This window comes from Giraffa tippelskirchi, chromosome 2 (genome assembly GCF_054371585.1).
Source record: "Giraffa tippelskirchi isolate mGirTip1 chromosome 2, T2T-mGirTip1v1.2.pri, whole genome shotgun sequence".
Classification (NCBI taxonomy): domain Eukaryota; kingdom Metazoa; phylum Chordata; class Mammalia; order Artiodactyla; family Giraffidae; genus Giraffa; species Giraffa tippelskirchi.
In genome coordinates, this window is record NC_137276.1 from 116,848,937 (window position 1) to 116,865,318 (window position 16,382).

Genomic DNA, 16,382 nt, shown 5'->3' on the forward strand with positions numbered 1-16,382 from the left:
GCAAGGGAAGCCCAGTAATACTGGAATGGGTAGCCTATCCCTTCGCCAGAGGATCTTCTCAACCCAGAAATCAAACCAGGGTCTCCGGTCTCCTGCATAAAATCATTGAATACTGTATGATTTTACTTTGTATGTGGAATCTAAAAACAAATGAACAAACAAAACTCATAGACACAAAGAACAGATCAATGGTTATCAGAGGGAGAAAATGGTGAATGGTAAGCCGTGTCTTACCTCCTCCTGTGTCTCTTCCCTCCCCTTCTGGAGGAGGGGTCAGCAGGTAGATCAGGTAGGGTGGTCTGCACCTTGGGGTTGAGAGGACGTGGGTGAGAGATAGGGAGACAGCCAGTATTAGAGCTGTGCTCTTATCAGCTGGAAGCCAGTGCAGGAAACATGCTGCTGCTGCTGCTAAGTCGCTTCAGTCGTGTCCGAATCTGTGCGACCCCATAGATGGCAGCCCACCAGGCTCCGCCATCCCTGGGATTCTCCAGGCAAGAATACTGGAGTGGGTTGCCATTTCCTTCTCCAGTGCATGAAAGGGAAAAGTGAAAGTGAAGTCGCTCAGTCGTGTCTGACTCTTAGCAACCCCATGGGTCTGCAGCCTACCAGGCTCCTCCATCCATGGGATTTTCCAGGCAAGAGTACTGGAGTGGGGTGCCATTGCCTTCTCCCAGGAAACATGGGTGTATGTTAATTAAAAGAGTCTCATTGGAGATTCAGGATCATATGGGCACTGAGATGATTATCTGCCATAACACTGTGTGCACAGTGGGCATTCAATTACCTGCTGCTTGTTTTGTTCATTGACCTCAAGATTGGATGTTACTCAATTCTTGGGATTTGGCTTGTCATATTAGTGGAAATTAAATTCATTTAATATTTTTATGAACCTTAGACTGCATAACCCTATCTGTGGCATCTCACTGTTCTTTCAATCCTGTAGACTTAAGAAACTAAGACTTCTAATCTTTCTCTGCATGCTACATTTGCATGTTTGGGATCAGACCAGCCAAGGCTTATTTACTTTTCCTTTTTCGGTCGTGTTAGCTGCTTTGCTGGTATCTCAAGTCCCTGAAGTTTGTTGCACTGTATTCTGGCTCTGTCACCTGAAATGAAGTAAGTGGTTTACATATTTGCTGGATTCTTCCAAGTCTAATTCTTGGCTCACCACCCAGAGTTATTTAATGCTTAGGAGGGAAACTTTTTCCTTATGCCTGCTAATCAGAAATACAAAGCTGGCATGATTTTTCCAGTTCAGCAAACCTCCAAAAATCTGCCTGCCTTGAAGGGGAGCTTCACGGCTCTCATGCATGTGGTGAACTCTCCTGTAAAGAAAGAGTTCTCAGCAGTGTAGTCAACCATGAATGGGGTTAACTACAAAACCTGCTCTCTCCATTCTCTGCAGAAAGAAATTGAGACCCTCCAAGCCAGGATGTCTGTTCTGGAAGCAAAAGATCAACAGCTGAGACAGGAAATAGAGGAGCAGGAGCGGCTTCTCCCGTGGCAGGGCTGCGATCTCGTGGGTGGATTGTCCCTGGGCGAGCTGCAGGAGGTCACCAAGACCTTGCAGGACACCCTGGCCTTGGCCGAGCAGATTCCCCTCCGTGCAGAGCCACCTGAAACCATCCGGAGGTACTGGTGATTTCCTAAGTGATTTTGAATCTCTCGCCTTGTCGATCTGTTTATGGGATTGAATTAGTCTGCTGTCCTACATATGTAAATATTGGGTTGGCCAAGGAACTTTTCGGTCAACTCAGTATCTTCCAAGCAGTGCTGTGTATTTTCAAGGGAAAGCACTCTTGGTATTTTGAGTGTCAAGATCCTTCTTTGTGTGGGGCAGTCCTGTGCACTGCAGGATATTCTACACCTTGGCTACCCAACCTATTGGGCTTCCTAGGTGGTTCAGTGGGTAAAGAATCCGTCTGCAATGCAGGAGACACAGGCAGAAGCGAATTTGATCCCGAGGTCAGGAAGATCCCCTGGAGGAGGGCATGGCAACCCACTCCATTATTTTTGTCTGGAGAATCCCATGGACAGAGGAGCCTGGTGGGCTACAGTCTATGGGGTTGCAAAGAGTCAGACGTGACTGAGCATGCATGCGTGCACCCGACCTGCTAAATGCCACTGTTTCTCTCCATTCTGCTAGGCACCTTCCCCATTTCCTAACACCCTTGGAGTGCCTTCTCTCTCTTTGGGATCTATTGGAGTTTGATCTTTGGGAGAGTCTGATGCCAACCTATACTGAGGACGATTGTCTGGAGACAAGGCAAATGTTAGAAAGTGTTGGTTACTTAGTTGTGTCCAACTCTTTGTGACCCCATGGACTGTAGCCCACCAGACTCCTCTGTCCATGGAATTCGCCATGCTAGAATACTGGAGTGGGTTGCCATTTCCTTCTCCAGGGGAATCTTCCTGACTCAGGGATCAAACCCAGGTCTTCTGCATGGCAAGCTGATTCTTTACCATCAGAGCCACCAGGGAAGCCTGGAGACAAGGGAAGGAATGAGCTACTAAGAGGGGAGACTCAATCAATGATCTGGAAGAAGGAATAATTATTCATGATAGCCAACATTTATTGAGTCTTACTATGTGTCAGGTGCTGTGCTAAGCTTTACCCTATGAGTGGCTTCTATTATTATATCCATTTCACAGATGAAGATAAGAGAATTTAGGAAGATCAAATAGTTTGCCAAAGTCCCAGTTGATGAGAGGCAAAACTGATAATAAAATTCATGCTTGTTACGTCAAAGCCTAGTTTCTCACCCACTTGTTGTGGAGGGAGAACCTTCCCTGTGTCCTGTGTTGAGGAAGACACAAGAGATACGTGTGGACCTCTGACCTTCTGGGAGGTCATTACCTTATTCTGGCCAAAGATGGAACCCACCCTTACTCCTAATAGACAGAAATCAAGCCATGCCCTGATGAAGAGGCAGCTGGTGATGAGGCTTGAGGGTGCAGCGTGTGTAGCAACGAGGAGAATGAATGTGCTGCTTGATAATTATGCTGCAGAAAAAACTTAAGAAAACTTCACCACCTGTAGCAGTTGAGAATATGGACTCTGCTATGTACTCATCCACATATTAGTTGGAACCACTTATTATGGGGGTGGGGGTGGGCTGTTACTTGGAGGAACTGAGTTAATATATATCAATATAAAGGTCATATAATGGTGCCTGTCCTTTTCATCACAGGGATTTCCATCTTCAGAAACCTTCTAACTATCGTCCAAATGTGTCTTAGACTGTTTAGCAAACTCCCTCGTACACATGCCACACTCAGTATCAGCTTGGATGCTTGTCCAGGAAGATGCTCACCACGTCCTCCCCTCCCCGTCCCAGCCCTGATATTTCCCGGCAGAGCTTTAACTCTGGGCTCAATCCACGGAGAAGGGGAAGACATGGATTGTTGCCAGATTATAGTCAAAGGAAGCTGACCATCAAGTCTGCCTGTGCCCTTTCACCTTCATTGCCACGGTACAGCCTTGGCCTCCAGGGACCTTTCCTACCCCTGCTTCCCTTATCCCTCCTGTGTAAGTCATTCTACACACATACACACATGCACACATGCACACACATGCACACAAACATGCACTTACAAGCACACACATATGCATGCATACACATACATATACACACACACACACTTATACATGTGCACACACATGTGAAAGTGTGAAAGTGTTAGTCGGTCAGTTGTGTGTGATTCTTTGTGATCCCATGGACTATAGCCTGCCAGGCTTCTCTGTCCATGAAATTCTTCAGGCAAGAATATTGGAGTGGGTTGCCATTCCCTTCTCCAGGGGATCTTCCCAACCCAGGGATCGAACCTGGGTCTCCCACATTGCAGGCAGATTCTTTACCATCTGAGCCATCAGGGAAGCCTGTACACACATATATACACACATGCACACACATACACACTCATAGACAACCCGCACATACACACATATACACATAGACACACATACACACATGGTATTACACGTTACATATCATGTGTAATTATACATGTGATATATGCATTATATTAGACAGATGTATTAATATATGGGCTTCCCTGGTGGCTCAGATGGTAAAGAATCCTCCTGCAATGCAGGAGACCTGGATTCAATTCCTGGATTGGAAAGGTCTCCTGGAGAAGGGAATGGCAGCCCACTCCAGTATTCTGGCCTGGACAGAGGAGCCTGGCGGGCTACAGTCTGTGGGGTCTCAAAGAGTCTGACAGGACTGAGCGACTAAGCACACACACATATTAATATATAAGGAATATGTATAATATAAAACATGAAATATACATATACATTTATTTTTATAAACGCAATTTACAGATAAGGCTTAAAGTGAGCCTGTTTCTGTCCCACTGTCCAGATGTGTCCTACTTATTTCTCCTTTCGCTTTGAACAGCACAGAGGTTAGTTTTACTCCTTTTATGTCACTCACAAGCTCTTTGAGGGGAAAAACTAGGGTGTGCTTACCTTTGACCCCATGCAGGATTTTGCAGTGCCTCTGTACTTTGAGCTGAATCCCTGGGCAGCGTCCCTGCGGGTGTGCCCCATGCCTGCACAGAGAGGCCCCGGGGCAGAGGCTGCTTTCTCTCTCATCAACTCATGGCCCACAGAGCAGCCGGTGTTGGGGGCAGGGGGGCCTGTCATTCTTATTTAATGGTTGAGGAAATAAAAGCTCAGAAAGTTTCCAGGGGATGCAGCTAGTTAGAGACTACTTATATCCACCTCTAGGTGCCTCTGGGTCTGAACCAATAAAAGAGTTTCCACTTAGAGGCCTCAGTCTAAAACAAGGCACTCCTGAGTATGGTGGCTGATGGAGCTGGGCCCCTGAACTCAGATCTTACCATTTCTAGTCTGTTATGATGCCCATGCGCTACAGCTTTGCCTTTTTAATCAGGATGAGATGCAGTCGAAATAAAAGTGTGACTTTTGCTAAGTCACCCAGTGCTCTAATCAACTGAACAGGCTCTCGAAAGACCTTTCAAGGTGTGTGGCAATCCGATTCTGCAACACTCTTAGGGAAATCGGATGCAAGGCTGGCTCTTGAGTGTTCTGCAGTGCTGGCTGGGGGCTCCTCGGGGAGGACCCATCATCCCCGAGTCCACTTGTGCCCAGGGAGGTTACAGAGTTCAGGTCAAGAGCAATCTGTCATTTTTTGTGCCTATCTGACTGTGGGAACACCTGGGCATCTCAGTGACCTGAACCCAGGAGGGCTCTGTGTAGGAGCGAGTCTTAGGAATAAAAGGACTAAGAGTTGCCCAATGAGGGTAGGAGGGAAGATCCTGGGATCATTAAAGGTAGAGATCAACATGGGAAACTTACTTGCTGGTCCAATGGCTAAGATGCCACACTCTCAATGCAGGGGTCCTGGGTTCGATCCCTGGGTTGGGAAGATCCCCTAGAGAAGGGAATAGCAACCCACTCCAGTATTCTTGTCTGGAGAACTCCTTGGACAGAGGAGCCTAGTGGGTTACAGTCTGTGGGGTTGCAAAGAGTCAGACACAACTGAGCGACTTTCACTTTCAGTCCCCCTGTAATTTATAGCTGGCTCTGTGGCCATGGTTTCTCTGTATCCCCAGATTCCACCAACAACCAACCACCAACAGTATTTACTATTGAAAAATAGCTGTGTATCAGTGAACTCTTGCAGTTCAAACCCGCATTGTTCAAGGGTCAACTGTAGTTTCTTCTCAGACCCGATGGAGAGATCTGGACAAATTGTAAAACAAGAAAATCTTGGTCTTAGGAAGAGAGGTTAGAGAAAGCTGGAGAAACAGGCCATTCAACATCCTAACCATCTTTGTCATCATCCTTGAAGGTTTTACACGGAGGCCAGCTATAAGCTTAGGATGCTGTCTGGGGAGGAGCTGCTTCTGATAGACTCTATCAACAGTGTGCAAGTTCAAGGGGAGGCTCTGCTTCTTTGCCTGGATAAACCACACACTGGTTTGGGGAGGAGCTTCCTAAGAGCACTTGGCATTCCTGAGATAACTGCTGCTGGAGACTCTGCTTATGTGGGTGCCTTACATTCTGACTGTAGCTTGCTGGGAATCCTTGGGCCGATGTTTGAGAAAGACTGAAAGTAGAAGGGCATGTGCCGGCGGCTTTATATTTGAGTATTTTGATAGAAATCAAAGCAGCAGTTTGAATTGTGTTTTGGATAAAATAATGTGTGTGTATGTGTTAGTTGCTCAGTCATGTCCAACTCTGCAACTCCATAGACTGTAGCCCGCCAGATTCCTCTCTCCATGGAGTTCTCCTAGCATGAATACTGGAGTGGGCTGCCATTCCCTTCTCCAGGGGATCTTCCTGATCCAGGGCTCGAACCCTGGTCACCTGCATTGCGGGCAGATTCTTTACAGTCTGAGCCACCAGGGAAGCCCAGGATCAAATAATTTATCAGAATGGAATGAAGAGCTGCCTTCTCAAATATCTGAGTTGCCTTCTGATGGAGCCAAACAGAGTGGATTTCTTCCTACAAACAAGAGGAGAATGTTTTAAACTACTTGGGTATTAGGAACTCCGCAATATGAAAGCTTACAGGGTAGGGATGGGTGAGGGACAGGAGCCACTCGAAAGATGAATGTTCATTGCAATTTCCCTCATCCCTGGGATTCCAGTCCTTTGGCTTTAGAACAAACTCTTTGTTTCTTCCTGCAAGTCTTCCTGTGATGGGAGAAGTCTAGAAGAACAGCTATTTTTCCAGTAAGCCTGATCTACTCTCCCTTGGGAACCTACTCTTACCTTCTCTGTAGTGGGATTGGGGGGTGGAGTAGGGGATGGGAAGGATGGGGACAGAGGGAGGAAGGAGGTGAGAGTTTCTGGGGTTTTCCTGGACCATGTCCCCACATGCGGGATGTGAGTGTCCGTCTGTTTATTTCCATAAGTGGAGGAGGGTTGTGATCTGCAGCTCATCTGCCTCCAGGGTGGTCAGCTCAGCCCCTCTTGTTGGTCTGGGAACCTTGAGCCTCAGTGGAGGCAGGGCCGGCTCTGACCCTGGCTGACCGCAAAGCCAGGTAGGAATGATTATAGTAGTAATTGACAGAGCTGAGTGAGGGCTCCAGTACTTGCTAACATTCTTTAGAGATGCTTGGCTGGTTTGTATTAGTCTGTGGTTGAGTTCTTCATTCCTCGGCTCCTGGAATTTTTCAGGCTTTGCATGAAATGTATTCTGGCAGCTCATGGATGAATCGTCTCTGGTTGTACAGTTGGAAGAAACATGTCACATCTTTTTGCAAACCGTTGGCACAAACTGCAAAACAAACACAAGCTCTGGTTACTGTGAGGCTGGTTGGACCTTGGTGGGTATGTCTGAGTTGCTGGGGGTATGTGTGGTGAGCCAGGCCTGCTCCCTGGTCCCCATGACTTAACCTCCTAGGACCCCTTGGCGAGGCTGACCAGTTCTTGGAGGTGCTCAAGCCTCCCATCATACCTACCCACAGCCCACAATGAGCATCCAGGCTGATGTCACAATTCTGTTTAAGTGAGATTTGAAATAATGAAATTCAGCACAGTTCACAATTGACTGGGAAAAAAACATTAATAGTCCCACTTTCCTCTCAGATACTTATCTTATTATAGTTAAAAGACACAGTGAAATAGCAAGGCCTGAATCAGAAAACAGACTCTAGGCTGTGGGACAAGCGTAGCTGATTCTCAAAGGGTGTGTTCAGGGGTAGGGGAAGCAGCTGTGTGTGTTCTGGTGATGCGCCTGGGGGATGGCACCATGTCAGGGCAATGCAGAGGTCAGAAGAAATGCTTCTGATCTCCACACCTCTTCTCTGCTTGCTATGATTGTGTGCCTCAGTCTTTACTTCCGGTCTTTGCTTTTCTTCTTTCTCGCCTTTGTCCTTCATCTAGTTAGTTTGTCAAGACAGGGGCTTGATGGGTCTGAAAGTACGAGGACTTATCTGGAGGAGGGGGACTGCTTTGTGTTGCTAAAACTGCTAGGTTTTGAGGTGAGATTCTGACTTTTCTTCCTTTATTTTTAAAAAAGACATCTTGCTTTTCCCAGGGATTCATGAGGCAGGCAAATCTTTGCCCAGAGACTCAATGAATACAGTGAGGTTGCAATGTATAAGAGGCATGAGACTGACACTTCTTGCAGGAAGTCTTCCTTGATTAGACAGCGGCCTCAATGTTCAAGACAGCTCTCATATTTATCATCTGTCTTTCTTATTTTGATTGTAATCATAACAATATATTAATTTAAATATCACTATATGCCTCCCTAGTGGCTCAGTGGCAAAGAATCTGCCTGTAGTGCAGGAGATACGGATTCATTCCCTCAGTTGGGAAGATCCCCTGGAGAAGGAAAAGGCAACCCACTCCAATATTCTTGTCAGGAAAGTATCATGGACAGAGGAGCCTGATGGGCTTCATAGTCCATGGGATCGCAAAAGAGTTGGACGTGATTTAGTGACTAAACAATAACAAATTATTTACAAAAGTTCATTTTTGCTCACAACCCTATAAGGTATGTTGGACAACACACTGGTTTTCGCAATGTATTTTGTAGATGAGGCTTCTGAGGGTCCAGATTCACATTGCAGTAGTGTCCTGAGGTCTTTGGCCAGTTTTTGAAATTGAGGGGAGAGAGATGGTTAACATGGATGGTCTGGAAGAGAGCGGGGCTTGGAGCAGGTACACCTGACAGGCAGTCGAAAGGTGTACAGCTGATCCAAGCAAAAGAGAATGCTGCCATCTCAGGCCAGCAAGTTCTCTCTGAGCCCAGCGGATCACCAGGTGGCACCTGAGAGGGATCAGAGCAAACAAGTCTCCAAACACAAGCAGCTTGGGGAGACCACCAGGCAACTGACTAGGTCAGAAGGGTGGTAGCAGTTTCAAAGACAGGAGAGCAGGAGAGGAGCTGCGGGAGGAGAGGACCTGCTGGGTGCCCGCAGAACAGGAAGTCTGGTTTATCAATGAAGGTTTGAACTAGATAACACTGGAGGTCCCTTCCAGATCTCGAACTGTTTGCACTCAAACTTTGTAAAATAGGTTAAAATAAATGGCTTCAAAAAATCAGTAATTCTGTTCCTCATAGCCCCCAAATTCATTCCCCTGTAATGTTCCCTAGGCAGGTGACCGCCATCCCGAGCTGCAGTGCTGAGGCTCGTGCCTTTCTAAATGAGTCACTGCTAATGATGAGCAGATGGTTTATTTGGTAAGTCGTGTCCAACTCTGCAACCATATGGACTGTAGCCCACCAGGCTCCTCTGTCCCTGGGATTTCCCAGGCAAGAGTACTGGAGTGGATTGCCATTTCCTTTTCCAGGGGATCTTCCCGACCCAGCGATGGAACTCGGATCTCTTGCATGGTCTCAGGCAGATTCTTTCCCAGCTGAGCACCAGGGAAGTCCACTAGATGAACATGGAGTTGGTCTCCCAGTGACCACTGTTTAGAGTTGAGAACTGACTGTTGTGTCCTCCCATTTCCTTTGAAAAGTCATCATCACAGGCAATGAAAAGTTTTTACAGGGCCACAATTTGGAAATGAAGGAAAGGCTTGGAAAAGAAGGAAGAGACTTGAAACTACCACCTGTCTGGGCATGTGTGGATGCCACTTACCTGGAGGAAACAGGACCCTGACTTCTGTATTTTGTTGAGTACATTTGAGAAATTCCAAGGAGGAATCTTATCTTACTTACAGATTAAAACAATAACAGCAACAACTTTATTTTGTGCTAAAGTAAATCTATTAGGACTCAAAAAATGTGAAACAAAGGAGGATTAAAAAAAAAGAGCAGAGGAGGATGAAAAAGTGGCTATATATTTTAATTTTATTTATTTATTTTAAAGTATTTACTAATTTATTTGCCTGCTGTTGTTCACTTGCCCAGTCATGTCTGACTCTTTGTAGCATGCCAGGCCTCCTTTGCAGCACCCCATAGACTGTAGCATACTAGGCCTCCCTGCTTCTCACTATTTCCCAAAGTTTGCCCAAGTTCATGTCCATTGGACCAGTTGTGGCATGTGTGATATAATCCCTGAAAGAAAGTGAAAGAAAGTGAAGTCACTCAGTCGTGTCCGACTCTTTGCAACCCCATGGACTGTAGCCTACCAGGCTCCTCTGTCCATGGGATTTTCCAGGCAAGAATACTGGAGTGGGTTGCCATTTCCTTCTCCAAGAGATCTTTCCGACCCAGGGATTGAACCTAGGTCTCCTGCATTGTAGGCAGATGTTTTACCATCTGAGCCACCAGGGAAACCTGGGCCCCCTTGCACTGGGAGCACAGAATCTTAGCTATTGGACCACCAAGGAAGTTCCTGTGGCTGTATATTTTTTTAAATGCTGCATTTTATTTTATAAATTCTCTGTGGTTTGTTTTCTTCAAGGAATTTACAACATTTATTATTATTTAGGTAGTAATTTTGGGAGACATAATATGTAGACTCATCCATTCTTCTTTTATAACTTGGGTATCTGATAAATTATTTTCAACTAGAGCTCTGTGGATTCTTAGAGACTGAAATGACTGTAACTGGTTCTCCTGGTGCTGTGACTGTGAGTCAGCTCTCAGCCTAGGTGAATGCATGTGGCCTCTTCTAATAGTTTTTATTCCGGTCAATTTCAATTTTTATTTTTCATTATTGTCAACTTGAGAATTGTCCTATGCTTAATTTCTATGTAATTTGTGTGTCTTCTACAATCCTCCATCCCCTTTCATCAAATTTTCTTATTCTCGGTAAATCCTCAACGTGTTTTCCTGTCTTCAGGTTGTATGTTTTCGGTTCCTGCTTTAACTTTTCAGATGTTAAAGAATACGCCCAACTAAACTGTTCTTTAGACTTTGAGCTGAAGGTTTAAAGCTCTTCCAGCAGAAGTAATTCAGTTCTGCTGAGAGACCCTTTCCCAGGGACTGCAGCAAATATCCCCAGGTCTGGAACATGTGCTCCTTACTGGCTGGGACTTCAGTCGGTTATTAACACGTCTTTTCCAAGCTGCAACAGGACTTCCCTGGTGGCTCAGATGGTAAAGAATCTGCCTGCAATGCAGGAGACCTGGGTTTGATCCCTGGGTCGGGAGAGAGAAGAGACTAGCTACCCATTCCAGTATTCTTGCTTGGAGAATTCTATGGACAGAGGAGCCTAGCGGGCTACAGACCAGAGGGTCACAAAAAGTTGGACACGACTGAGCAACTAACACTTTCATTTTTCCAAGCTGCTGAAGGGCTGACTGATCTGCCCTGTGCTGATTCCTAGGCTGCTGGGAAGCCAAGTACCAGAACCTCTAGGTTGCCTTTACACACAGGCAGGGAGGCCCTTTGCCTTATACCTGAGGGTCGTTTTTTTGTTACTGTGCTCATCCTGGCCACCATTATCAAAATTACTTTGTACATCCTTTTGGACAAATTCCCTCAGCTTCCTCTTTGAGTGGTATTGATATTGGTGTTTGATTACTTATTCAATTATTTGTTTAGTCAACTGGATTTTTTCCCTGCTGTTTATTCATTTTGTTCACGAGCAGTCTATTTTTGCAACCTTTTATCCAATAAAAATGTGTAAATCTTTAGCTTACCCAATGAAACATTTTAGGAAATGAAATTTATAGTATTCCCCAGTTTCAGGAATCTGACTGATACATTGCTTTGTCAGCGAGTTTTGAAAGAGCCTGAGAGAAACATAAGGTTTAAGCCGTGTCTGCAGCTTTTTGTGCATATGCTTGTTCATGGCCAGATGGCAGATAGTTAAAGATGACTCAGAAAATCATCCGTTCAGTTCATTTCAGTCACTCAATCATGTCCGACTCTTTGTGACCCCATGGACTGCAGCACGCCAGGCTTCCCTTTCCATCACCAACTCCTGGAGCCTACTCAAACTCATGTCCATCAAGTCGGTGATGTCATCCAACCATCTCATCCTCTGTCCCCTTCTCCCACCTTCAATCTTTCCCAGCATCAGGGTCTTTTCCAACAAGTCAGTTCTTCGCATCAAGTGGCCAAAATATTGGAGTTTCAGCTTCAGCATCAGTCCTTCCAATGAATATTTAGGACTGATTTCCTTTAGGGTTGACTGGTTGGATCTCCTTGCAGTCCAAGGGACTCTCAAGAGTCTTCTCCAATACCACAGTTCAAAAGCATCAATTCTCTGGCACTCAGCTTTCTTTAGAGTCCAGCTCTGACATTCATACATGACTACTGGAAAAACCATAACTTTGACTAGACGGACCTTTGTTGGCAAAGTAATGCCTCTACTTTTTAATATGCTGTCTAAGTTGGTCATAGCTTTTCTTCTAAGGAGCAAGTGTCATTTAATTTCATGGTTTCAGTCATCATCTGCAGTGATTTTGGAGCTCAAGAAAATAAAGTCTCTCACTGTTTCCATTATTTCCCCATCTATTTCCATGAAGTGATGGTACCGGATGCCATGATCTTTGTTTTCTGAGTGTTGAGCTTAAATCCAACTTTTTCACTCTCCTCTTTCACTTTCATCAAGAGGCTCTTTAGTTCTTCTTCACTTTCTGTCATAAGGGTTGTGTCATCTGCATATCTGAGATTATTGATATTTCTCCCAGCAATCTTGATTCCAGTTTGTGTTTCATCCATCTTGGCATTTCACATGATGTACTCTGCATATAAGTTAAATAAGCAGGGTGACAATATACAGCCTTGATGTACTCCTTTCCCGATTTGGAACCAGTCTGTTCCATATCTAGTTCTAACTGTTGCTTCTTGATCTGCATACAGATTTCTCAAGAGGCAGGTCAGGTGGTCTGGTATTCCCAACTCTTGAAGAATTTTCCACAGTTTGTTGTGATCCACACAGTCAAAGGCTTTGGCGTAATCAATAAAGCAAAACTAGATATCTTCTGGAACTCTCTTGCTTTTTAAACTCAAAACAGAAAATAAAACCTTTCAAGTAAACCTTAGAGTTATAGAAAGTATACATGTTTAGAAATTTAGGAGAAACAACATACATTAAAAAAAAAATTGGATTAAGTGGAAATGCAAGCATTTCTTTTAAAAACCCTGAAAGCAATGGGATATTACTTATTAAATAGTCAGAATTAAGGGGAGAGTGGTTGAAATGGAAATTGGATGTTACCTTTGGATCCCTTAACAGAATAAACCCAGAGGCAGGATCATATTCCTTCTGGATCAAATTGTAGGGTTTGAAGGATTGAACTCACAGGAATTTTGTGGAGAAAAGCTCTAGAGGCCTAAGAATAGAAATCTTTTTGAATGTTTAAATACATTTGGGTTATGACAGTAGTTGAAATCTGGCACCATCTTGGTTACCAGTCTTCAGAAAATAAGAGACCAGTAATTTATTTTCTTACTGTATATAAAAAGGTATCTTTAAAATAACTTGGGAGGAAGAGGTAGAAAGGAGAGTAGTTATGATCTAGACATAAGGTCCTTCATTTTTGTGACTCCTTTCATTTTTTTTCTTTATTGGGCAACTAAAATCTCTTGCAGACAAATGTCTCTAAGTCAAAATGTTTTTGGCACATGCATTATAATTTCAGTTTGGAGTATACTTGTTTGAGAGGCAGCAGGAAGAGTTTGTTGAAATAACACTTGGAATATTTGGATAAGCCAGATAACAAATTCATCCATTGAAACTAAAGCTGTTGTTGGGACTTCCCTGGTGGTCCAGTGGTTAAGATTCTCTACTTCCAATGCAGGGGACACAGGTTTGATCCCTGGTCAGAGAACTAAGATCTCACATGCCACACGGTGCTGCCGAAAGAAAGCTGTGATTCTTGATGAACCGGACTTAGATGCAAGCTGTGACTCTGTAAAGTCAGGTGGTTTTTCAGTGGAGATGGAAATTGGCAAGAGATGGCAGCGAGCCAGCCTGTGTGTGTATGCATGTGTGCACGCGTGCTTGCCTTTGTGCACCATTTTATTCATATCAACTAATTTGGAAAATTCTGTATACCCAGTAAATTCATTATTAGGGCTCTTTCCTCTGCTCAGTATGTTTCCATCAGCACCTCGACCCCAGGAGGTCTTTTTTTGTTTGTTTGTTTTAAGAAATTGGAAATCCTTGTGTTTATTCTCTCTCTTAGATCCCTTTTAGGAGTGCTTATATGAGTCTCTGGGTGGTGCAGATGGTAAAGAATCTGCCTGCAATCCAGGAGACCCAGGTTTGATCCCTGGGTCAGGAAAATCCCCTGGAGAAAGGAATGGCTACCCATTCCAATATTCTTACCTGGAGAATTCCATGGACAGAGCCTGGGGGGCTTCAGTCCATGGGGTCACAAAGAGTCGGATGCGACTAAGCAACTAACTCTTTCACTCTTTTCACTTTCATATGAGTGACACAGACATCTTTTATTAAAAAGAGTGTATGCCCTAATAACGTTTGACATCTCAGTGTGAGTTTACTGAGTCTGTTGGAGAATTTGGACTTCACCACAAAGATTCAAGAGCAATAGAATGAATTATCCTTGTTCAAGTTTAGACTAAGATCCCTGAAGTTCAGAGAAATATTTGGTAAGGATATAAGTCACTAATGTGATCCACATTCAGAGAAATAATCAACAGACCAAAAGTCCAAATATTTCTCTGGCCAATTTTGCTTTGGTTCTTTTATTTAATCTCTTCTGCTTGGGCTAGAGAGAAAAACGTCAAACGTATTAGTTAAAAATTCATATGCCCAAGTCAGATTACTTGAAAATATTTCTTACTCTCATATAGGCATGGCTATTTGTAGAAATGATTTATTAAAAAAAAATCTTTCTATACTTCATTCTGGCCAAGGTCCCCCACACATGAGCTAGCTTTTTGAGTGGGTCAGTCCTGTATGTGGCTCCCCCACTGCTGAACTGGACAGATTCTGTGCTGTGCCCAAGGTGGCAAGGATGGCCTGCAGTGGCACTGGAGGTTGGCAAATATCTCTCTTCACTGCATGCAGCCTTTGCTCAGAGTAAGTGTCTTAGGCGACCAGCTTGATCGCTTTTACAGCCACAGAGAGTGGCTTACTTCTGATGACTGTGTGTCCCATCATGCCTTTATGAGATCATCTGAAGCCTGGAGGAGTTCTTGGCATTTTTGTTGTCTGTGCTCCATCTATGTCCCACTGGTGACACGTGACATTAGCAGCTGTGAGGAGAGAAGGGTCGAAGGAAGGGAAAGACAAATAGATGAAGTCCTGCATTTCCTAAAGCTGTTTTTGCTGTCATTTTCTTCACCACTTGCCCCTGACAGAAGGTTAGAGGCCTGAGCAGTAATTGGCAAGGTTGTTAATGTCAAGGATTCCTGTATCTGTATATATATTTTAATTCAAGACCACGTAGTGCCTGTGCTAGGGCAGCTGTCATCTTGCTCTTTATGTCACTTCTAATTTGCTTCAGTAACAGTCTCTCCTTCTTAAACTTGTTTTTACTAAACAAGACAAGGGATGGAGCTGGGGATGGGGACAGGGGACAGGGAGAAGACTGGAGACGAAGCTGACATTCCTGCTCCTGTAGCTTTTTACTCAAATGGCATTGTTGGTACATGGTCAGATCTACATAGGCAGAAAGATGGATGCTCAATGGCCAGCAGACAGCAGACTTTTTGCACAATTCTGTTCTGAGGGCAGAAACACTCATGTCTTGCTTAGTAAAAATGACAGTAAAATGGCCTTATATTTCTGCCTCTGTCGTTAATGCTGTCTGGCACTTTGCATAACTAATGTGTTAAAAAATTTATTTTAATGTAGACCGTCTTTTAAAGTCTTTATTGACTTTGTTACAATATTGCTCCTGTTGTTTATGTTCTGTTTTTTTGACTGTGAGTCATGTGGGATCTTCGCTCCCAACCTGGGATTGAATCCACACCCCTCCATTGGAAGGCGAAGTCTTAAACACCGGACTGCCAGGGAAGTCCCTGATGTGTTTCTTTTAGATTCTCCAGATCTCTACAAATAAAATAACATTAGCAAAAGAATCTTGAATGGTAGAACAGTAAAGGCGTCTTGGATGGTAGGACTGGGATGTTCTTAGAAATCACGTGGTCCAACTTCTTCACTTTTCAGGTGAGCAAAGAGAACCCCAGAAGAAAGGGACTTATTCAGAATTCTGCAGAAAGTTAAGGTGGTGATGGAAATCTCTGCATGCCATTAATATTCTTGTGCATCAGAGGTCAGACAAGAGTAGCGGCAGCGTTTGTCCTCCAAAGGCTTGTCTTTGGAGCAGATGTATGCTTGGCATCCTGGGTGTGAGTTTAATTCTGATGGCCAAGGCTGATGCCGAGGGTAGTCGTGGCTGACTTCCTGGAGGTGAGAGAAAGCATCACTAATGGAGGAAGAAGAAATGGATGTGAAGTGGTTTCTCTAGAACATGAACACAAAGGCGTCCTCCAGGCTACCTCTCATTTTGGCCCGGAGCAGGAGGACCAGTAGAAGCAGGAGGACCTGGCTTGTGTTCCCATCCTGTGGTCTGTTCT

General features: G+C 44.5%; 1 protein-coding gene across 3 annotated transcripts in view; it reads left to right on the forward strand.

Moving 5' to 3' along the window:
* Window positions 1–16,382, forward strand: part of DISC1 (DISC1 scaffold protein) — a 406,697-nt gene that overhangs the window by 161,127 nt on the left and 229,188 nt on the right. For all 3 annotated transcript variants that reach the window (XM_081570368.1, XM_081570366.1, XM_081570367.1), the window contains exon 6: window positions 1,406–1,632. In XM_081570368.1, coding sequence (XP_081426494.1) covers window positions 1,406–1,632 — 227 coding nt within the window. The remainder of the gene's footprint in view (window positions 1–1,405; window positions 1,633–16,382) is intronic.